Source organism: Verticillium alfalfae, genomic scaffold, assembly GCF_000150825.1.
Source record: "Verticillium alfalfae VaMs.102 supercont1.18 genomic scaffold, whole genome shotgun sequence".
NCBI lineage: Eukaryota > Fungi > Ascomycota > Sordariomycetes > Glomerellales > Plectosphaerellaceae > Verticillium > Verticillium alfalfae.
The window spans coordinates 179,559-201,959 of record NW_003315021.1 but is presented as its reverse complement, the minus strand read 5'-3'; the positions used below and the strand labels follow the sequence as shown (position 1 = coordinate 201,959).

The 22,401-nt window shown below is 55.0% G+C and overlaps 7 protein-coding genes across 7 annotated transcripts; 3 read left to right on the top strand and 4 right to left on the bottom strand.

Annotated features, from left to right (window-relative positions):
• Nucleotides 1-1,392: 1,392 nt before the first annotated feature.
• VDBG_10056 (glutamyl-tRNA(Gln) amidotransferase subunit A) lies at nt 1,393-3,603 on the top strand (the record flags this gene model as incomplete). The annotated part of the gene is made up of 2 exons (XM_002999716.1): nt 1,393-1,922; nt 1,971-3,603. The coding sequence occupies 2 exons, from the start codon at nt 1,393-1,395 to the stop codon at nt 3,601-3,603; spliced, it is 2,163 nt and encodes a 720-aa protein (XP_002999762.1).
• Nucleotides 3,604-5,245: 1,642 nt separating this feature from the next.
• On the bottom strand, nt 5,246-6,893 carry VDBG_10055 (conserved hypothetical protein; the record flags this gene model as incomplete). Its single annotated transcript, XM_002999715.1, has 7 exons — nt 5,246-5,766; nt 5,821-5,916; nt 5,964-6,340; nt 6,394-6,476; nt 6,523-6,556; nt 6,617-6,636; nt 6,689-6,893. The coding sequence occupies 7 exons, from the start codon at nt 6,891-6,893 to the stop codon at nt 5,400-5,402; spliced, it is 1,182 nt and encodes a 393-aa protein (XP_002999761.1).
• A 1,594-nt stretch (nt 6,894-8,487) lies between these two features.
• On the top strand, nt 8,488-10,325 carry VDBG_10054 (FAD binding domain-containing protein; the record flags this gene model as incomplete). The annotated part of the gene is made up of 7 exons (XM_002999714.1): nt 8,488-8,580; nt 8,665-8,929; nt 9,018-9,074; nt 9,125-9,180; nt 9,239-9,410; nt 9,462-9,774; nt 9,827-10,325. The coding sequence occupies 7 exons, from the start codon at nt 8,488-8,490 to the stop codon at nt 10,323-10,325; spliced, it is 1,455 nt and encodes a 484-aa protein (XP_002999760.1).
• A 3,548-nt stretch (nt 10,326-13,873) lies between these two features.
• On the bottom strand, nt 13,874-14,163 carry VDBG_10053 (predicted protein; the record flags this gene model as incomplete). Its single annotated transcript, XM_002999713.1, has 2 exons — nt 13,874-14,040; nt 14,100-14,163. 2 exons carry the CDS (start codon nt 14,161-14,163, stop codon nt 13,874-13,876), a joined length of 231 nt encoding a protein of 76 aa, XP_002999759.1.
• A 1,345-nt stretch (nt 14,164-15,508) lies between these two features.
• On the top strand, nt 15,509-18,226 carry VDBG_10052 (conserved hypothetical protein; the record flags this gene model as incomplete). The annotated part of the gene is made up of 3 exons (XM_002999712.1): nt 15,509-15,665; nt 15,888-15,958; nt 16,163-18,226. 3 exons carry the CDS (start codon nt 15,509-15,511, stop codon nt 18,224-18,226), a joined length of 2,292 nt encoding a protein of 763 aa, XP_002999758.1.
• A 194-nt stretch (nt 18,227-18,420) lies between these two features.
• On the bottom strand, nt 18,421-19,692 carry VDBG_10051 (metalloproteinase; the record flags this gene model as incomplete). The annotated part of the gene is made up of 4 exons (XM_002999711.1): nt 18,421-18,488; nt 18,540-18,934; nt 19,093-19,375; nt 19,437-19,692. The coding sequence occupies 4 exons, from the start codon at nt 19,690-19,692 to the stop codon at nt 18,421-18,423; spliced, it is 1,002 nt and encodes a 333-aa protein (XP_002999757.1).
• A 1,202-nt stretch (nt 19,693-20,894) lies between these two features.
• VDBG_10050 (endoglucanase-4) lies at nt 20,895-22,019 on the bottom strand (the record flags this gene model as incomplete). The annotated part of the gene is made up of 1 exon (XM_002999710.1): nt 20,895-22,019. One exon carries the CDS (start codon nt 22,017-22,019, stop codon nt 20,895-20,897), a length of 1,125 nt encoding a protein of 374 aa, XP_002999756.1.
• Nucleotides 22,020-22,401: the final 382 nt, after the last annotated feature.

Sequence of the window (22,401 nt, the reverse complement as noted above, 5' to 3'; positions counted from 1 at the left end):
ATCAAACGAAGCATCGTAACATGGAGTCCTGTTATACACTTCACGAAATTCACTCTTGAAGATCTCGCGACTTCGCCTCTATCCCCAAACCCGAGATCTTGGAACACGATTGTCGACTTGGCTTCCAGGGGCGTGCTTGAGGAAAGCAAAGTTCGTGGTGAACGCCCGCAGGACATGTTGATAAGATAATCATTGGAGAAGCTCTCCACGACACCATATGAATGAACCGGAGCTTATCTACCCGTAGCCGTCGGCAGATGGCCACCGCCCTCCTCCCCCCCTCATGGCTGCAGATGCAAGAACACCAGACCTGGAATGACCCAACGGCGCGGACCATACCACGCGGTAGGCCACAATGGAGGTCACGAGTAGTTATGAAGGCTTAGCAGCTCTGCCGCGCGCGGAGAGTGGGATTGCAGCGGCCAGCCCAATAACCTCCCTTGTCGAATACTGATAATGAAGGGACACAACAGGTCGATGTCAAAGATTGGATCGCCAAGCATTGGGCCTTATCATGGTGACGAGGTGTTCATTGGCTAGAGTCGTTGGGGTGATTCGACCATATCGGCGCGAACAGCGGAGATGCTTGCATGCAGGGGGGGACAACACCTGGGGTCGAGCTGCCCCGCGCCGGTATTGAATCAATGGTCGGCGGCCGGCGGCGGCCACGGGCTATGAGAGCGGCGGGCGACATGGATGTGGGCGTGCGCTCGGCGTTCAGCATGATAGCTCCAAGCAGCTCTCAATAGAGCACCACAACGATGGACAATGCGATCAAGGTCGAATCCGATCTTGATCTGAGACTGGGCAGCCGTGCAATAAGGCAGGGTAGCCTCACAATAGGTGCTCATAATTCCACCACAACATTACAGAACAGCAGCGAAGATTGAGATGATCAACCAGCTCGAGATCTGGAGATTGAGAGCCTTTTCAGGCCACATGCACAATTGAGAATACTTCAGTCCCAATCCAAATGCTTATCGCTTCTGCTCGATACGACTTTCGCCGGTTCTCTACGCCTCCTCTCCGCGACGAAACCGAGGGCGTCCACTCCGCGACTCTTGGCGGACATTGAAACTCATCAATTCCCTAGTGATTATCTAATGGATGCATCGCGCGCTCTCTAATGCCGAAGACGCGAAGCACCCCCTCCCCGCCTGGGATTTTGCCCCTCACGACAAATCAGCCCGCGCGATGAAGGCTTGAGGGTCTTGAGATGTCCAGTTGCCTGCATTCTTTTTAACATTGATAAGCTCAAAGCACGAAGCCTTAAACTTATATGATCACTCGAATCCTCCCTCACGTATTTCTTATTCTTGGGAAATCATTTGTTTCCTGGATGTGTGACAATCCCGCCGCATGCGCTACCAACACGATTCTGATCTTTTCAAGATGTCTTCGGCGTCACGACCCAGCCTGTCATTACCGAACGCGAGGCCTTATCCGTTCGACTTTCCTCTGGCGACCACGGCGCTTGTCATTATCGACATCCAGCGTGACTTTGTCGACCCGGGCGGCTTCGGCTCCGTTCAATGCGGCAATGATGAAATCTTCTCCAAAGCTCGGTCTATCGTGCCGGCCGTCCAAAGAGTTCTCGAGATTTTCAGATCAACTCGTGGGCATGTGATCCACACGCGCGAGGGTCACCAACCTGATCTCGCCGATTTGCCGGCTGCCAAGAAGCTGCGTCAGATCAACAACCCCAACGGGCATCACTTCATGGGCATCGGCGATCAGGGGCCCATGGGGCGTCTTTTAGTGAGAGGAGAGTATGGCCACGACATCATTGACGAGTTGCAGCCCTGGCCCACAGAGGTGGTCATCGACAAGCCGGGCAAGGGCAGCTTTTGGGGAACGGACATCCACCGTGTGTTGCTGGCGCGAGGCATCACCCATCTCTTGTTCGCAGGCGTGACAACCGAGTATGATTTCCTGACATGCCGTGAAGAGCATATGCTGACCCTTCCCAGGTGCTGTGTGACGACAACGCTGCGCGAGTGCAACGACCGTGGGTACCAATGCTGTGTCCTCGAAGACTGCACGCAAGGCTTCGACGCTCAGCAGGTGACGACGTCCCTCGATACCATCTGCGCCCAGGATGGCCTCTTTGGCTTTGTTGGCAATAGCGCAGACTTTTTGACAGCGACCAAGGATGTCTCTACTGCTCCGGTATCGCAACTCGGTGTATCAGGTCCCTTTCCTTCGATCGACGACCTTCAGGCACTCTATAAAGATGGTCAAACAACACCCACAGACGTGGTCAACGCCGCGTTCGATCGCATCGAGGCTTATCAAAACGAAGATCCAGCCGTCTGGACGTCCCTCGCAAAGAGGGCAGACGTCCTCGTCGCTGCGAAAGCACTCGCAGAGAAGTACAAGGAAAAGCCTTTGCCGCCTCTCTTCGGTGTTCCTTTTGGCGTCAAGGACAGCATAGACGTTGAAGGCATCGAGACTACGGCCGCATGTCCGTCGTACGCCTACGTTCCTAAGGCCACCGCCACCTGTGTGCAGCACATCCTCGATGCTGGAGGTATATACGTTGGAAAGACGAACCTCGATCAGCTCGCAACTGGTCTTTCAGGCTGTCGCTCGCCGTACGGCGTTCCGCACAGTATCTTCAGCAAAGACCTCATCGCAGGTGGATCTTCCTCAGGCGGATGCGTTGCAGTGGCAGCTCGCCTCGTTCCCTTTACGGTTGCGACTGATACGGCAGGCAGCGGTCGCGTCCCGGCCGCCTTCAACGGAGTCGTCGGATTCAAGCCGACCAAGGGCACCATCTCCGCCCGTGGCCTCATCCCGGCTTGTAAGACTCTCGACAGCATCGCCATAGTGGCAACCTCAGTCGCTGACGCGCGCGCCGTATGGCGTGTCATCGCTAAGCACGACAAGGCGGATCCATACTCAAAGCTGCCTCACACGCTGCCTACGTGGAAGACGGATTTCCGAGGTCTCAAAGACGGTGGCTTTGATTTCGCCGTGCCCCCACCCGCCGCTCTCGAGGCCTGCACGCCCGAATATCGCCGCCTGTTCGCCGAGGCCGTGAAAAAGTTGCAATCTGCGGGAGGGCGTTTGCGGAACACAGACTGGGAAGCTTTCGAGCGGGCGGGCGAGCTGCTTTATGAGGGGGCGCTGCTGCATGAGCGCATCACATGCATCGGCAGAGAATTCCTGCGGTCGAGCATCCAAGATGGGGGCTTGCACCCCGTCATTCAAAAGCTTTTTTCTGACGCACTTAACAAGGCTCCAGACGCGTATGATGTGTTCCGCGATCAGGCTACACAGGCTGAGCTATCACGCAGGACGCACATGGCGTTTGACACGCTTTCTGGCGGGGTGGATGTGCTCGTTGTGCCGACTACGGTGTGCCACCCGACATTTGAGGAGATTGCTGCAGATCCGATCCGATTGAATGCAAGGTTGGGAACGTTCACGCATTTTGCGAACATCGTTGACTTGTGCGGGTTGAGCGTGCCAGCTGGGACATATCTTGATGAAAAAGAGACAGAACTGCCGTTTGGGGTAACGATATTAGCAGGCAGCGGATTTGATGCAAAGGCACTGGATGTTGCGAGGGTTCTTGAAGAAGTAATAAAGGCCAAATAAGGGTCGTGAGATGTTAAGAATGGAAGCAGAACTACGCGAGATAGTGATATCAGACAAGATGAGACGATTCCACAAGGTATATCGTGAGCTCCAGCAGGCGAGTCTACGGTAAATCAGTGGTCTTGGTTATACTCATAGCCACAATGAAGTAGGGTAGCATGGACTCGGGAAAGGAGACGACTTTGTGCCTTCCGAACTATCACGAGGCGAAGTTATTTCTCCACTTGAAGCAAAGAAGTCGACTGCGCAATGCGAGCTCTGTCGTATGTGAATACCAGTCACGTCAGGTATCCCGCGATGGATCTGATTCTGGGCAAAGCCAATCTTCTTAACGTGGATGTCGTCCCGTCCAGGCCTCAGCTGACGAATGCAGATGGACGAGACTAAATATTGACTCAAACCTGAACAATACCTGCAGTATGAGCAGCAGCAAGTAGAAGACTGCCATCAAGCTCTGTACTTGACATACAGCTTTTCCAAATCAGGATGTTGCTAAGTGTCTCTTTCATGTGAAGAAAGCCGCGCTCGAGTCACAGCCATGCCCGCAGCCTTCGTTCCAACTGCTGTCGACATGCATTCAGGGGCGAAGCGTGCCCCCATATCGGCATTATCCGGTCTGTCGGGGGAGTGGTCCCCCGAAACGGCAAAACGGCCGCGCCTGTCGCTGTCAGCATGACGAGGAACGTTGTGCTCAACCTCTTTGGGGCCTTTCTTAGTGTCATCTTTCCGCGCATGCGAACAAATCAGGCTGCCCGCTTGTTCATGGCCCTGGGCGGCCTCGCTCCTCCAGACCCGGAGGAACACGTATGAAGCAGCGGGGCGAAGCACAGGCAGACTACAAGGGCCGGGGTGCAGAGGGAAAGTCAAGCGGACATTCCGGGCCACCCTTGATCCCTGGGGATCAGGGCCAAGTCGCCCCTCAACGGCAGACGAATAGGACGGCTGAGGCTGCAATTGCCGCGACTAGGGCCCGGCGCCGTCCGTCCAGCCTGTCGATCTCTACCCAGTCAAGATGTTTGTCTCAACCCCATCAGCTCATTTCCACACCTTGGTAGCCTTGACTTGTGATCCGAAGAGCAGGTACTTCCGTGCCAAGCGTGCCCTGGGATCCGGCCGGTCACTACGCTTGTGTCCAGAAGACATGTCATGATCCTTTGTTCAAGATGTTGGGTCTCCTCATCATTTGAGGTTACTGCTGGCGACATGACGAGTTGCCGATGCTGCCAAGCGACCTTCCCATTCCGGCGGTGAAAACTGCCCTAAGTCGGCCAGGTGGTCGCTGTGCCTCGTCAAATGATGCCGCTGGTAAAGGTTCTCAGGGGGGTTGCTGCGGCGCAGCAGCGAACACCTGCAGCTTGGAAATCTGCAGCGGCTTCCGCTGTGTCGGGACCAACAATGTGAACAGTTGGAACGCCGAGAAAACGTGGCTTCGGAGAGAACCCATATTGTCGGGTTTTCTGAGCCAACTGGCTGTTGTATGCTTCCCAACCTGTTGTTATTGTCCCATGCACGTGTTTCCAGGCGCTTGGCGGTTCTGGTGCTACCTTACCATGTGGTGATACTGCGCGACGATGCACCCTTTGCCGAACTGACAAGAGATGCGGCCCTATTCGTCTGTCGCTTCCGTTTATTGGACTAGGTTCCATGAAGATGTGAAAATTTCTATCTCGGTTTTCTACCGCCGTTCAAACCTCAAGGCGCCAGCGTCCAACGGGCCATCAAACATCCAATCCCTCCAGATATAAAGGTCCGAACGCCACAGTTCAACACGTAAATAACAAAGGCATACGCTCCCATTATTCGTACTGTACCGTAAAAGACTTTGTCTGTAGAATCGCCTTCTCACTGTGGTTATCGGGTTCCACGCCGCTCTGGCTCCCAGCGTCGACCGTCACCTGAGTGTCCCCGAGAATATTGTTGTCCTTATCTCTGTTAGATGAAGAGAACGTCTGCATCTCGTTATCGTCAAACACCTCGTACTGGTTTCGTTGCTTCCGGGATCGGCTGAGGCCGTCTGCAGATCTTGGCTGCCCAGCGTACTTGCGAGCGTAGGATGGATCGGATGTCGAGTCGCCGCCCATCAACCTCGGCGCAAAGTGTCGGAAGAACTTTCGCAGGGTTGGCATGGAACCGCAGATAATGAACAAGTTGGCCTCCAAGAAGCTGGAATTCACATGGTCAGGCCGGCTTCGAGCAGCACATGATGGAGAGACTTACGACCAAATGTTGGCTGGGGCGGCTTCCCATGTGAGATCCGTCGTCTTCAACACTGGGAGAAGATAGACCAGGCGGATGCAGGACGTTGTGACGGTTCTGTTCCGGGTCAGTCGTGTCACATTTTCCAGAATAGCTTTCCTTACACTGAGCCGATGCCGAATACAATCAGAGCACCGATCTTCTGTCCACGCCCCATATGCAATTTCAGAACCATGGGAATCGGCATGACGAAGAGAATGACGTCGGTCACAATATTGGACACAGCAGTAGCAATGTACAGAATGCCGACATCAATGCAGGAGCCGCCGACCACGGTGATGTCGAAGGCTTTGCGCACAGGGTCGCAGTGGAAGAGAAGCATGGCTGTGATGATGACTGTGTACAGGCCAACAATCACAATCATGAACCACGTCGCGATGCGGAACCGGCCCTGGGGCGTGAGGTGTAGATAGAACGTAAGCAGCGACAGTTTGGTGAAGCCGTTGCACAGCATGAAGACGGCCGCAGCGACGTAGGCGATCTGCGATATCTGAAATCAGCCGAGCTCACCTCCTGGTCTGGCGATCGACTCACGAGAGCATATGTCTTAAAGTCTTCTAATGGAATCTCCCAAGCATGAGAGCAGAGAGTCTTGATCCTGATGGCCTCTGTATTCGCTGGTCAGCAGATGAGTCTGCGAAGCAGCTTCAGAAGTCGACATACCAATGAGGAGAGCCTGCGTCACGACAGAAGACATCTGAGTAGGGGTCAATCACTGATCACGAAGGTCTCGCGTTGCCGCCGGAATGGGCCTTACCCATGCTAAGCACATAAAAGCTGCGTCACTGTTAGCTCTCGGTTTGTATGGCATGTTATCAAATATGCATACCATCGTCCACCTGCAGTCCTTTGGACAGGAAAACCTTGGTGTAGTAGCGTTGTAGCAGGGCTATGAATGCCAGTGGCCCTAGGATCCCAAAGATCAAGTAGTGCTCCAGCACCTTTTGCTGCTGAGGATTCTCGAAGTCCACCACATAGCCCTCTGGTGGTGGCACCAAGGTCTGCACACCGTTGGTGACCGGAAAGTCGGCCATGGTCGATGTCGTCCACGAGCGGAACGTGGTTGTGGATGGGGGCGATCAGGGTTGTAGGAGAGATGGCATCGGATTTGGGAGCTCTCACGTTGTATAGCAAGACATTCTGCAGGATCTGCAAGAGTCAGGACTCAGCTGAGACGTCGCATGAACAAAGCAGCACGGCAAGTCTGCCCTGAATGGTAATCAGCGGGGAGGACGAGAAGGTGATGACGGGCGCTGGCTGGAAGGAAGATGAGTAGCGTCAAGAAGACCAGGGGGGCCGAGGCAGGGTTTAATCTGTGCCGGCATGCCAAGGGAGCTGGCATCTCTCTCACGAAGTACCGCGCCATGCGATATGCTGTACCCCCGCTCCTGGTTAAGGTTCCTCATGGCGCTGAACCCACCAGCCACCGGGGGTTCTCCAAGACCTGTCGAACCTTGACCCTGAGTTTCGTCTAATGAAATCAAGGTTATGGAAGAATAGGGGCCTCCTCCCGCTGTTTCGATGGGATCGAACGCAGGGGAAAAGGCTGTGCTACCGAGCGATTGGTCTTTCTGGAGCATCATCATCAGGGCAAATACCTCGCTGGCTAGCACATTAACGCCCAAGACCCTAAGACCGACCGGCCAATGCAGCCTCCTTTGGCCTGCTGTTGACTCGCTGAAAACGGCCCGGGGAGTGCATCTCTTAGACATTTGGATGCATGGAGACCTTTGTCCAAGACCTTATCGGCGGGACATGACTCGGGACTCGATCGAAGGGATCAGGAGAGCCCCAGCTTCCGATGAATACTGGACCCCTCCCGCATGTCCGAATATCGCCTGTGTGAATTGTTCGATAGATGTTGAGAGTTTTCGGCGGCTTCCCTTCTCGTCCAGTGTCCGTTACAAGGCCAGGATTCGGGATTCGGCAGGACTTGATGAATTGAGGATCAGGGGCAGGGCCTCTCTATTCCACCGTCTTTTGCTTCCCCCCCTTCAACCCCAGCTTCCTGTCAGCGCCAAGTGGACCCGGCAGTGATCTGCGAGGTGCTAAACAAGCTGGGCGGCACTATCCACCTTGGTCTGGTCCACTCACACCCGGAACAGGTTGGTCTCTTTTCTATCACGACTTCATGTGTGGCTCCAAACTGCTGCTCTCACTGGCCCTTTCGAACGCAGTACCTGACCTGGGTCAGAGTAGCAGGCACAGCCCCTTGACAAGCTACTGTACACGACGCGAGGCAAGGGAGATGCCGATGAACTTCCTCCGAGACTATGAACCCCTCAGAAGCTCTGTTTTGCCATGGGTCGTGCAGGCTACCTAGCCTCATTGAGGTGACGACCCCGATTACCGTTGTCCACTGTCAGCATTTTAAGCGTAATGCGATGAGATTAGACTCTCATGTCTCTGTCGAACGGAGACGGTGGATTGCCATGAGCAACCGCCGCAAGACATAAATTAACGGCCACGCATGCCGATCTCAATTCCACACACCCTTCAGCGCACAGAACTTCGAGGGTCCTTCTGGAACCACATTGTCTCATCCCTCGTCACAGTCTGTGTGTCGTGCTCATTCATCCGTTCGCCAGCACTTCTTTGCCCAGCCTTTCAACCCAAAACACACGAACCATGAAGCTCATCACTGCTGCAGCGATCCTCGCTTGGGCCTCGGAGCGCACCGCGGCTGCCACGGCCGGGGTCCAGAGCCCCCAAAGCGCTTGTGTTTGTGCCGTCCTTCTCCAGACATGCCTTGCGTTCTCCACACAATCACAGACCTCTTTGTGCTGACGAGTCGGTCAATTGCAGTGCACAGCGCTGGCCAAGGACAAGAACCTCGTGGGCAAGATCATCAATCCCACAAATGCCCTCTACAGCCAGCGTCTTGACACGTACTACTCCGCCAACGCGGCTCAGGAGCCATGGTGCATGGTGCTGCCCCTGGGCACCGCCGATGTAGCTGCCACCGTGAAGATCCTGACGAAGAACCAGTGTCCCTTTGGCATGAGGAGTGGTGCTCACTCCGCCTGGGCAGGGTCCAACGGCATCAAGGACGGAGTGACTATTGACTTTGGTGGGTTGTTACATATCCATGAACTTGCTCAGTCGCAGTCAAGCGGTCTGGCCTAGCATATAGTTCACAAATTCTGACCGCTCGCCAGCGTACATGAACACGACGACCTACAACAAGGCAGCAGGAACTGCTTCCATCCAGCCTGGTTCGGACTGGGAGCGCGTCTTTGATGCGCTTGACCTTTCGGCGTCTCAGCCGTTGGCGGTCGGGCATCTGTTGTCGGTGTTGGCGGCTTCACGACCGGCGGCGGTGTAAGTGACTTTGCATGTTGAAGAGCAGTACAAAGTCGTGAGCTTACACTTTTGGCAGTACTCCTTCCACTCCAACTCTGAGGGGTTCGCCTGCGACGCTGTTGCCAACTTTGAGGTTGTCCTCGCCGATGGCAGGGTGGTCAACGCCAACGCCAAACAAAACGCCGACCTCTGGAAGGCTCTCAAAGGTGGTTCGGGCAACTTTGGCCTCGTCACGCGTATTGACCAATGTGAGTACAGACGTTCGATGTCGGCTGAACTTCTTCTGATGTGAACCACAGACGTTGTCGACTCAAACTTGATGTGGGGAGGTCTCAGCACGTACGACACGAGCAAACGCGATGAGCTCTTCAACGCATATTTGAACTTTGGCAACAACATGGACAAGGACCTCGCCAGCCAGAACATCATTGCAATGATCTACAACTCTGCAGGGTTCATTTTTGTGTCCGTTTTGAGCAACATCGATGCCATTGATAACGCGCCCGCTTTCAACGAGTATCGCGTCATCCAGAACACGTCAAGCACGGCCCGCATCGCCCCCGTCGCTCAGCTCGTTCCCGACTTCACCGGCCCGACTCCTCTCGGACTCTAGTAGGTGCATTTCCGGCAGCTCCGTGTCCAAATTTCTGATCGTTATCTGTAGTGCAAGCTGGATGAATGGCATGACGACACATGAGCTCCATGTCATGGAGTTCATCCAACAGGCGCATCAAGAATACGTCGGCAAGATGAAGGCAGCCGCTCCGAGCTCCAACTTTGAAGTGCTGCTACAGTTCCAGCCCGTGACGCAGTCGATTGTCAACCACAGTGTCCGCAAGGGTGGCAACGTCCTCGGTCTCGAGACCATCGTCAAGGACGGCCCGGTTCTAATGTGGCTGATTGCTCTCACCGTTGACACGCCTGCGAACCAGGAGAAGATCCTGCCCATTTGCCTTCAGCTCCGTGATGCAATAAACGCCTATGCCGACAAGACTGGTTCGCAGAAGAACTGGGAATTCCTCAACTATTCCTTCAGCGACCAGGACCCTATCTCCAGGTACGGCGCGAAGAATATTGCACACGTCAAGGCTGCGTCCAAGAAGTACGATCCCAAGGGTGTCTTCCAGAAGCTGCGCCGTACTGGATTTAAGCTGCCCGCCTGAGCAGAGGTTAGCACCCAACGTTGGATCCTACGACGCCGGCAACCGGACATGCCCGGACCGCCTTTTACGTACAGCCAATGATGAATTGACGAGATAGTTAGAGCCTAAGAGTGGTATGATATTATTATTCATGTGATTCACGTCACGCCTTTTCCAACGAGACACGTCTTGAGAATCCTAGGGTGGCTGTTGGTCTTGGTCTTGGCCGTATACGCTCATTACCACGAGCCGTCCAAGCCAGCACAATGCCCAGACAATGAAGAAGACAACTAACAAGAAGTACCAAAGACGTAGGTAAATTAGAGTCATGTCTTTGAACCAAGCAAGGTCTTACCAACTGTCGAGCTTTCGTCCCGCCTCAACCCCAGAAAACTTCTCGTCACCTTCGTGTGCTCCCACCGGATTCCCTCGTTTTGTCCAGACTAGGTGTCTCAACCCTCCTCGCCCGCCGTATCAGCACTGCATTGCTGCTTGAAAATGCCGCCATGACCGATATTCTCTTCACTGCAATGTATTGGCCGCACAGTTGGACCAGTCCTGATCCGGAAATACTTTGACGGAAATACTCTCAAAATACTATAAGTGTTAAGTTCTGTATTAGAGTGTTCAGTCGGATATAGTCGAGACACTGAGTTCTACAGGGCTTAGAACCTTTGGGTATCAAGGAGGGAAGACCTCCGCTAGTTATACTAGTTGAAAGCTCCCCATTCCTTCACCCTAGTCGTCCTCATTGGTCGACCTCATTCATCCACTGTCACCTCATACCCCTGATTCTTGCACCCTGCACAGTGGAGCTGAGCTGCCGGGTATGTCATCGGTCATGACCCAACGTGAATAACTTCCCCAGCCACAATGAAGTTCTCTCTCTCGGTCGTTGCTCTCGGTATCATGCTCAGCGCTGCCAAAGCTACTCCCCGCATGGAGATCCGAGTACAGCCTGGGCTTTTTAATACTGAGATCACATAACAAGAAATGCATCAGGCAAAGCTGTCCTTGGCCTCCGTCTGGTTGCCCAGAGTGCATCAACTCTGATTTCAGCAAGCTGACCAGTAACTGTTGAGGCATCAGGGCCATTAATCTAATGACTGTTCATAAGGAGACGTTTAATATTCAACATGAGAAACCTACTAGCTGAAAAGAAAGTATCTTGCCTTAAACCAGCAGCTTAGCGATCTCATACTTGAACGAGTGTATGCACTGTCATGGGTAGTGCCCACCCAAGAACAGATAGCATCATGGCGGTGTCTCAATTTCGACCCGAATTCTTCGTATAGTCGCGAATAGCTTCGCGGTGAATATACTAGGCCAGTCATTGAGCGCTTCGCCAGGACGAGGTCTTCAATAGATTATTACTGTTTGGGAAGCAGCCCAACATCAGCCAGCAATACTACACCCACGCCAGAATGGTTAGCAAGACAGTTCATGGCGCGCCGTTGCAGTCGAAATGGTATCATTCAACTATTTGCCGCTATTCTCTCCACAACTAGATGACACGTCCCCAGATCCTCAACAAAACCGTCTTCAACTAGCGTTGTTCCGCACGACGGATTGTCACCTAGCACACTGAAGGGATGCCAACAATAGCTGCGATGCGTCAGTAGGGTCACCAAAGTTGTAGAGAACAACTGACCGCTGCCTATGATGCCCTGCCTCCCGAGAGAGTCCTGTCCGCGTGACGACACTTGCAACACTCGCTAATGTTCCTGCCACAGAACAAGAAAGACCTCATGTTGAATTCCCTCGGCCGTGCCAGGGGCGTGCGTCAGAGCTGACCTCCTCAATGCACCAACCGAGATTCTAATTCGGGAAAATACTCCATCGCGGTACGGAATCCTCACCCTGTTTCTGCAAGACCGGAAGGCACTCAAAACAGCCGCCGCATCGGAGTACCCCGCAGTCCCAGCATGTCTTCTTCCCTTCAGTGTCGCATGCTGAGCTACAACAGAGTCCAGGCTTGTCGGTCGAAGCGTCCCCGACGATTTCATTGGCGGATATCTTACTGGCTGTGAGGACCAAAAGAGAAAGGATTGTCGTGAGATGCATGTTGTGCAGTGACAGCGGCAGCAAGAGGGCTCAGGTCGTTGACTTGCTTGAAAGTTGTTGATGGAGTCAACAGGCGAGTGATGGGCTTTGTCTGAATCAACCGAATGCGAAAGAAGGAAACAGACTCAGAGCCAAGCAGGACGTTTATTTGTAGCCAGTCCATGAGTGGCGATGAGAATTCAACTCATCGCCATGAGACCGGTGTGTGTTACACATGGACGCGGAGAAAGGTTTGCTCAAGAGCCTGGTGTCGCCAACTGCAGTTTTGCCTAATCTTATGCGGCCGCAGAAAGACCGCAGTGTTGCAATAATTACGTCACAGTTGTGCAGTCTTCGCAAACGAGATAGCAGCATATGCAGAGTGTTTCAATCGTCCCAACCAACAAGAGGATTGACTCGCTGATCGCACCCCATGTATTGACCGCTTATAGTATATTGGCTTGGCCAACGATGAACTCGTTCTATCGCGAGGGGTAAATGCATCCTTCCGATGATCATCACAAAATGGTCCGACTGAGTCCAAAGTCCGTGGATGCTCAAAGAGGTGCTTGGGCGCCTCGCTGGCGGCCATAAAAGCCCACAACTCGAGCGTCCCCAAGCTAATTACTTCAAGTCGATATTAGACCCAACAATCTCGTTCGAACTTGTGATATCAGCATCTTCATCGAATTACCTCGCTGCCCTTCATCATGCTTCGATCGTGTGCCGTCCTTCTTGTTGCGCTTGTGTCTACAGCCGCAGCTCAAGCATGCTGTGCATACGGCTGCTCTGGACCATTTGTCACCTGCTGGGAATGTGTGACTCAACGATGCGGAGGTTGCTATCAGTGCCTCCCTACGTTGGGTTCAATTGTCGAAGATGCTCCAGCTGACATGGTCGATGGTGCCGGTATGCTCTCAAACTCCAAGTCCCTATATTGATGTGTCAACTGAGAGTCTTCTAGCATCGATCTACACGTTCCAGACTTGAGTGTTTTTTTGGAGAACCAAATCCCCTCTGTGGAAGTGCTGGTGGCCAGGAAAGAGGTCAGAAGTTGCTGTTTGGTGGAGCAAGGAAGTTTTTCGCACCTCAATTGAAAGATGTAGTGTCACAGTACTTTGGAGCTCTTTTGCGCAATCCTCATTTTATTATACGCTTCGCATTGCATATGACCGCAGCCATCTCGTGCATGAAGAGATAGAAATACCGTCCATCTGCTGAACAGCCTCAAAATGCAATTCTCGGGACAGAAGAACAAAGTTTTCATCTTGATTTTCAAGACCCATACTCAAGTGACCGCCAGAAAAGTGCAAGGTGGCAAGGTAGCTGCTCGGGGATCTTGGGCTGCTACGGCTTCAGGTTATGTACTTGTCCAGTCATCACCGCGAACAATCCGAGCCGGTATTTTTCAAGGCTCAGTTGCTGTGTCCCGTATCACGCAGGGCTCGGAACGGCGTCCTAGCCATAGATGGCTGAACATGAGACATCTCTTTATCTTGCAATAATAAGTATCACGGCCTCGAATTTTAGGAGAACCCCTCTTCTTCAAAGCAAAGCCTTGATTCGACATTCACGCCGAGCTTGCTATAACCTTTGACCAGCTCCCTGGCTGGCACTGACCTAAACACTAAATGGCTTTCTGGCAGCCTGAGTGACTCGGCGGGCTCTGTGGGCGAAAGGCTGGCATGTATTTCTGATGATATAGTATGATATACGTGTTTTCTCTCTTGACGTCTGATGTCTGCCTCAAACCCGGACTCCCCAGACTTTGAAAGTTGAATGATCGAAGAGGTCGTGACTGGGTACGAGTTGTCATTTTTGAGTTGCCATGTTCTCAGGCTTCTCTAATTTTCATACTGTTTTGAGTTTCACAGTTCCAGGGAGCGGCGGTTAAGAAATAAGAAATGAACCTGAAATTCGGTCTCTCAAGCATCACTTTTGGCGGTGCTCCACCGAGCTCTGAGCCGTCTCGAACTGAAATACGCGTTTATACTCTTACTATTTGAGGTATGTCATTGTCTATGATACATTGCTCATGGGCATGACTACACAGACCAAGGGCAGGCTGGAAGCTATGGATTCCAACTGCAGATATCCACAGTTGGCGAGGCGAGACTCGCTTCGTATTTAAACACCTTGATGATTTCAAAGGGCGGGTTGCGGGGCGGGTTAGGGTTAAAATCTATTTTTGTCACAGCCCCAGCTAATCTAGGTTTTCCGACTCCCATGTCAGCGCTAATCATCTGGAATGTCCGGCGGTCGGTCCTCAGCTCTATGTGGTAGCAAGATCCGGACAGATCTTTGCCTCTTCCACGTCTCGTAAAGTGCTCGTGCCTCAAGCGAGCGACGTGACCAGATGCTGTGCTGATGATGCTGATGTGCAGATAACCAGCGGGAACGGCGCTTCAATGGCGTTGCTCCCGAGACGGCTGACGAGCTGACCTTACCCAGCCTGAGAATTGGACACCCGCCACACCACCAAGACTTCTCAGCCCAGCAGCTTTGACGAGTACCGGCAGACGGGTAGACGAAAGATGACGAAAAGGGACTTTGGGGGCGGCGCAGTTGGGAATCTCGGCCCACGACCGCTCACAGCTGAGATTGGAGGCCCATCCCAACAGCATATGCAGACAGGGATCTCATCCGTCGCATCGCAACACAGATGCTGACGCCAAGGATGTAGGTGGGTGGTGAGAAAGCGAGCGGCGAAGGAAGCATACAATTCGAGCACTTCCCACCCTCGTGCTCCCATTCGCAAGCTTGCAGTCTAGCAATTTTAATCTTTGTTTCTGTCCTTCTTTGTGATGTCAATCGCCTCCTCGCCGTTGCGCATTGCCTTGCCCGCCTTTCAATCGCTCGCTCTGGTCGTTGCAGCTCAATAACATTCCGAACCCTTCGGAGGAACTCCGAAATCCGGCGCCTTCTCTCCTAATTGAACGAAAGTTGCAGCATACTTCGAGAAAGGCGCTTCGGCAGTCGGCGTGGCAGCAGTCTTTTCCGGCCGAATACCAGGACAGAGGGCGATAGCGACAGCAACACCGGTTGGGCGCCTGGGGTTATCTCGTCATCCTGGCTTGTGCTGCGACCAGGCCACTGCTCGCTCGACGACAGCATTCACACAAAACGGACCAAGAGGCGAAGAGGTGGGAAGAATCGTCAGGATGAATGATGATGCATTTGGCATCCGGCACAATCAACCGGCAGCGATACACATGACGCCCATCTCGCAGAGGAGCTCGGTTCAGCGGAAGCCCGTCGGCTCCGGCTCACGGACATCGTCTTTCTCGGTCTCGGGGACATCTGCGACCTTCTCGCCAGGTGTTCCTGGACAGGTATCACGACACGAACGTCGGGTCAGCTCGCCCCTCGCGCCCAATCCGCGAACCTCTGCTACAGGGACAGGCATCGTGTCACCTCAGTCGACGATTGACGAGACATCGGCATTCAGTAATTACTTTGCCTCAAATCTCCCTGCCGCTCACCGCCCGCAGCCTTCACCGATACAAGTCGAACATGACTTTACATATTCCAATTACCAAGGCTATTACGAGCCGTCCACGGCGAACACCACCCCGGGCTACCATTCGTCTTCAGCCCTCCTCCTCAACAAGGTCAGTACACACGGTGAGGAACCTGTCGGCAAGCCGTTAGCATCATCCACGGTGAATCAAGTTTCCTCTTCAGACCAGCAACGACGAGATCAACCACACCGCGCCGCCGTCTGCAGGCTCCGGGCCACTATGCGGGAAGCCCACCTCCCTACAGTTTCAGCTACTGGCGTCCTTCGTATAACATGTACTTCTTCCTCTGGCTAGGCATATGCGCCGCAATGGGCCACCACTTCTTCTACAACTCGCTCGATGGCCGCATTGCCGATAACCCACATCCGCATGTTGCGCTACGGTACGGCCCTGTCATTCGTTGCTAAGGCTTCACTGGCCGCGTCCGTCGTCCTTGCGTTCAAGCAGCGCGTGTGGTTGACGGTGCGTCGAAAAGCCATGACACTGAGCGCCGTCGACTCGCTCTTCGCCGCCGCCGACGATCTTTCGGCCATCTTCAACGCCGAGATCTTTCGCCAGGCCAGGGTCGCCATTATCCTGGCCATCTACGTCTGGTGCACGCCGCTCGTCGTCATTCTGACCTCAGAGACGCTGGCTGTGCGTAATGAGCTTGCCGTCGAGAATGTCACCTGCCCCGCCGTGCGCACGCTCAACTTTGCCGCCGAGGAGACGAACGAGTGGCGCGACGCGAAGCGCATCGACAAGTTGATTTCGCTGTCCGTCAGTCTGTGGAATACGACACGTGGCGCCCTCGACGAAGATGGTAACGAAACTGAAGGCTGGTACGACTATTTCACCAGTCCGAGCTGGCAGTTTGAACAGGTGGCCACGCTGGCTGCCTTTTCAAAGACACCAGTCGCGAGGGCCGGTGCCGCGGAGGAGATATGCGGCACGGGTTGGAATTGTACGTTCACGGTTCAATTCACGGGGCCGGGATACAAGTGCACCGAGCTGGCCTCAGGAGTCGGTTCGAAGCCGAAGGAACTGGGCAACGCGACGGCGCCTTTCGGGACGGAGATACTGGCTCCAGAGGGCAACCAGACATATGTTGCCCAAGCCTTCCTGGGGCACTATTCGGAGACGCAAATGGAAGATGTCTGGCCCGGTGGCATACCGACTACACCGGCGCCGTTTCCCAAGCACCTTGGCGCTCTTCGCACGGAGCCCATCCTATGGATCGGGTACTCTGAGGTCGACGATCCCGCTGAGCTGCAACCCGACAACCGGAGTGACCCGAAATGGGACCAGGTCTACACGCCCAAGATCTTCGGTTGCGAGCATTACGAGACGGATTACGAAGTTCTCTTCAACTATACGGGCCTCTTGCAGCACACAAACGTCACACGCCGCGACTTTCTCCGTCCCGTCGTCGACACGACGTTTCTCCCCGACGAGCCGGCCAACGACGGCACCATGGACAACACGACGGCCGTGCCCGAGTCCAACTATATCCTGCCGTCCGACACACGCCGCTACCGCCGCGCCATGGCCTATCACTCGATCGGCATGCAACTGCGCACCTTCGTCAACGGCTCCATCACCGAGCCCGGCAAGATAGCCAATACGCGCGCCCTCCAGACACGCCTCCTCGATCCGACAAACTGGCTCGGCGTCCGCGACATGCAGGGCGCCGTGCAGGGCTTCTACGAGGACATCCTGCTCTCCATGCTGTCGAACCCGCAGTTCCTCGCCGTGGCGGGGGCTGCCACGCCCGAAGTCGTCAGCGGCGTGAGTGCCGGCGACGAGAATACCATGTTCCCCTGCACCCGATCGCGCAACGATAACCGGTATCGATACGTGGCGTGGGAGCTGTGGGCCGTTTACGCGGCCGCCATCGCGCTGGCTATCATTGGCGTCGGGTTTGGCACGGTGGCCATATGGGAAGAAGGCCTCTGGCGGAACACGCGATTCAGCAGCATTGTGGCCGCGACGCGGGGACCTTGGCTTGAAAAGGTGCCGTGGACGGGAGACGGGCCGGTCGAGGGCGAGGCAAAACGCGTTAAAGTTGGGTACGGGCTTGTGTCGCCGAGTCGGGGCGAAGACGGACTTGCGGAGGATGAGGGGCGCTTCGAAGGACGTCCCATGAGTCGTACGTGGGATGCGGGTGATGTTGTGTCGCCGAGAGGCCCTAACAGAGTTTCCACGGTTGGGGGCAGAGGAGACGGCAGTGCGCGCGATAGGTTTGCCTTTGGACTCGAAGGAGACGTCAGGCAGGACAGGGCCGCCGAGCGGGAGGCCGAGGAGGGCGGTAATGGGAGCCTCGGCCGGAGCCCAAAGTTGCCGTTTAGACGGACATGGCAGCGGGTGGATCAAGCATGAGGCAAAAGCGGTCATTGCAAATGGCATTTATCAGGGAGCATCCGTCTTTTGTAAACTATCAGACTTAATGATATTGATCACCTGGCATCTGTTCTTTGTCCAACGCTTGAGATCTCCTCATGTAAGCCGTAGTGAACCAATTATTCGTTAAGGATACTGTATGTTGAAGGAGTTCCGGCAAGGAATATCCTACCTTAAGGGGCCGGAAGAGTAGCGTTGTAGCACTTGGGCAGACTCTCGACCGGACAGTCAAGATAGATGGCTACAGACAACATGTCAGAAATAGAACATCAACGTCATGCTCAAAACATACCGTTCGCAAACAGCGAATACGTGTCCGCGTTGTAAAGCGCCATGTCGGGATCGAGTTGCGTAATGTTGGGATACGAGTACGCAGCATCCTGAGTCGCAACTTCGTAGACGGCCGGGTTGTGCGTCATCTCATGGATCATAGTCGTCGTGTGGTCCTGCTTGTGGCACTCTTGCGGCACAGGCGGCCTCGTGTCGAAGAACATGGGACACATGATGATCCAGTTGTTCAGGGGCCAAGTGTAGCCGACGAGAGGCGTCGAGCACTCTGTCCAGTCAAAGGGCTCCGTGCAGTAGACGCGCACACCGCCCGAGTCGGACGTGCTGCACTCCCTTGGCCACGGCATCAAGACGGTCGGCGACGAACTGGCGCGATTCGGAAGCGTTGGAGCGGAAGTACTCTACAAAACGGACCGACGTTACATCACGGGCCTCGGCGGCGCCGGCCTCAGCGAGTGGCTTGCAGTTGGCGAGGGCATCGAGCATGAATTGCGCTGCGTCGTGTTCTTGCACGAGTCCTCCTGAAGCAGAGCACGATGCTGCAGAGGTGCCGGCACGACGCGAGACAGCAAGCAGTCGCCTCGGCAACGGTGACGGTCAGCGTGTTGGATTTATATTCCTCTGATACGGTTGGCAGAGAGGCACTGTCCGGTTGAGCGGCAAAAAGACCAGAAGCAGAGAACTCGTAGGTTCCGGCCGAGAGCCCGTACAAAGCGGCAGCGCCAATCCTTTTGATAATGGCAGATCCGGGGCGGGGAACCTCGTAGTTCTCTGGCGCCAGGGCTTCAAAGTCGACAGAGCCGACGATTCCCTGGAACGCGGCCTTCTGCCTAGAGCCATCTACAGCAAAAGTCAGTCTCATCAATGTCATAACGCAGGAGCTGCTGCCGCCACCACGTACCAAGCTCAATTCTCTGAGCGTCGAGAAGCTGGACTCTGGTCGATCCAAAGATGGTCCCAGCCTTGAGAAAGGCGAGATCTTTAGAGCCAGCATTCTTAATGGTCGCTTCGATGAGAAGAGGCGCGCTCTCGACCGAGCTCAGTGTAACCTCGACGTTGCCCTGACTCAGGGCGGCCCGACGAGCGATGGAGTGAGCAGTCACGCTGCAAGCGCTGAGGGCTGCGCCGAGGAGGGCGAAGAACCGACGTGAGTGCATCTTGATACGTGACGAAGGACTGGTGACCGGTTCTCTTTTCTCCTGGAGCAAAGGGGGCACGCATGCCTTTTGTTATGCGCTCTGACTGGGAGCATCTCTCCTCGGCCGGCAGTGCGAAGGTCCTGCATCCAAGAATACTACTGGGTTGGAAACCCCGCCGACAAGTAAACCGGAGAAAAACATGCAAGGGTCGATACGAGGGGTTGACGATACGAGGTTCTCTTGACCTACCGAAATGAGTTAGCACGATCGTCAATGCACCTGTGAAAGCCTGAGCACATGACTTGTGTCTTGGTTGAAGGTCAACTTTGCGAAGCAAAGCCCAAGGCAAAAACGAGACGTAGAAGATAGAAAGAGAATTGATTACTGCGAAACGAGTTTTGCGCTCCGGTTTCCATGGGGTGGCTATGACTGCCGTGGAGCGCAATTGTCTTGCATTAACACGTCCTGCATTAACACAAGGTCCCGACAGGTCAGGTTGCAGACAAGCGAGAGACGGTGCGGGGGGGGGGGCCTGATATTCCGCCATCAAGACCCTCGAGTCGTTCACAGACCGTGTAAGTTTGTGTCAGCGACAAGACAAAGCTCAACACCGCTTGCCTTGGCAAAGGTAGTCTTAGACTCGAGATCGTGGTAAGCCGTGAAGTTCAAGCAAGCTAGAGATCCAGTTCCGCTACAATTAGGACTCGCTCTGCCCCTCATATCACCTGGCGATGACGAAACGAGTTGCAAGCCAAGACAGTTGAACTCTACGCTCCATCCAGGTGCCGCACGTATAGTATAATGTCAGGATCGAACGCCATTCCTATCCTGGTGCTTGGGATGAGAAAAAGAACATGTCAGTCAAGAAAGGCAGCAAAAGAATCACACAAAGTCACAAAGTCAAGAAGCAAAGTGCAGGAAAACCGCGTCTATTCATCGGCGCCATTCCCTTCCATCTATAAACATCGGCACCGCCGGTTTCATGATGCCCACACCCCCCGGCCCCCAACCAGGATGGGGGACGGGGGGAGATGCTTTGGTCCGTAAAAACGTCAAGTAATACACGAAGCCAAACATAAAAAAGTAGGCAAAACATCTTGAGGGGATATATACAATTGAAAAAGTTCTGAAAAAAAGGATGTTTGTCCTTCAAAAGAATATGTCAGGAGAGGAACTGGTCCTCTCCCTGTTTGCGGCTCGTCGAAAATAGACTGGCGCATTTAGAGGCGGGCGGCCTGGACGTCACGGGCGTGGCGGCGGGCACGGCGAGCGGCGCGGCGGGCGCGGCGGCGGGCGGCGGCAGGGCACTCGGCGGGGACCTCGGGGGTGGGCTCCTCGACGGGCTCCTCGACGGGGGCGCTGGGGACGGGAGCGGGAGCGGTGGGCTCCTCAACGGGGGCAGAGGGGGCAGGGGCACTGGGCTCCTCGACAGGGGCCGAAGGAGCGGGCGCGACGGGAGCCTCGGTCTCAACGGGGGCCGCGGGGGTCTCGGTCTCGGCGGGAGAAGAAGGAGCGGGAGCAGGGGCGGAGCCGGAGCCACCACCAACAACGGCGGGGGAGGTGGCGGTGGCGGCGGGGACGGCCTGCTCAACGGCCGAGGCGATGGCGGGGGCCGCAGGGCCGGGGATCTCGTACGAGGTGGAGGAGTAGAGGTCGTACAGGATACCGGCGTCCTCGGCGGTGTAGAGCGAGGTGGCGACGGTGCCGGTGGGGAGCTCGGAGCCACCGCCAGTGACGCGGATGTTGATGCACTGGGGGTAGTTCTGGGCACCGTCGGGCTGGCCGGAGGCGTGGAGAGCAATGATCTCGTGACGCAGGACGTAGTCACCGGCGGCGAGGGTGGCGGGGATCTTGACGAGCCAGCCGTTGCCCTGCTCGATCAGGACGTCAGAGGCCCAGGTGCCGGAGGAGCCGGCGCCGGAGATGAGGCCGACCTCGGCGATCTTGAAGAACTCGAGCGAGGCCTTGTCGACGGTGGTGCAGTCACCGCTGCCGCACGAGGCGAGGTAGTCGATGACGGGACCCTTGTGGGACTCGGGCCAGGTGTCCCACTGGAGGAAGATCTCGCCACCGGCGGCGACGACGGCGGTGCCCTCGGCGTTGGTGGCGCCGCGGTGGCAGGCAATGTCGCCGGTGCCGAAGGCGGAGGGGGCGACGAAGCCGTTGTCCAGGGCGGTGGTGGACCAGCCGACGAGGGGAGCGTGGTTGGCGTTGTAGGCGTTGGACAGGCCGAAAGCCTCGTACTGGGTGCCGTCGGCGATGATGCTCTCGACGTGGCCGTGGGCCATGACGGAGGCGGCGCCAGCAACGGCGGAGAGAAGAGCGTTGGTCTTGAAGGAAGGCATTTTTGCAGAAAGTTTTCCAAAAGTTGGGAGTTGGTGGTTTGGTTGGTGTTTTGGTAGATGGAGTTGGTAGTTGAAGATGCCGCTGGCAGAAAGAATGTGAATACTTCAGTCAATGAAGTTCAAAAGAATGAATGTGCAAGAGAAGAAGGAATGATCCCGTTGCGAAAAAAAGAGAATGTAGTAATGAAAAATTGCGATTGAAAGCCTGGTGAAGAGAGAGGAGGAGGAAAAGCCGTTGAAGGGTGGGGAGGTCGAGTCCTTATATCCCTTCGTGACAGACCTGGACTTGGGGACATGCCGACTAATTCTTTCTGCTATCTTTCTGGGTTATTTTTTGCGCCTCTCTGGTTGATTTTTGTTGTTCTCTTGCCCCTCATACGGT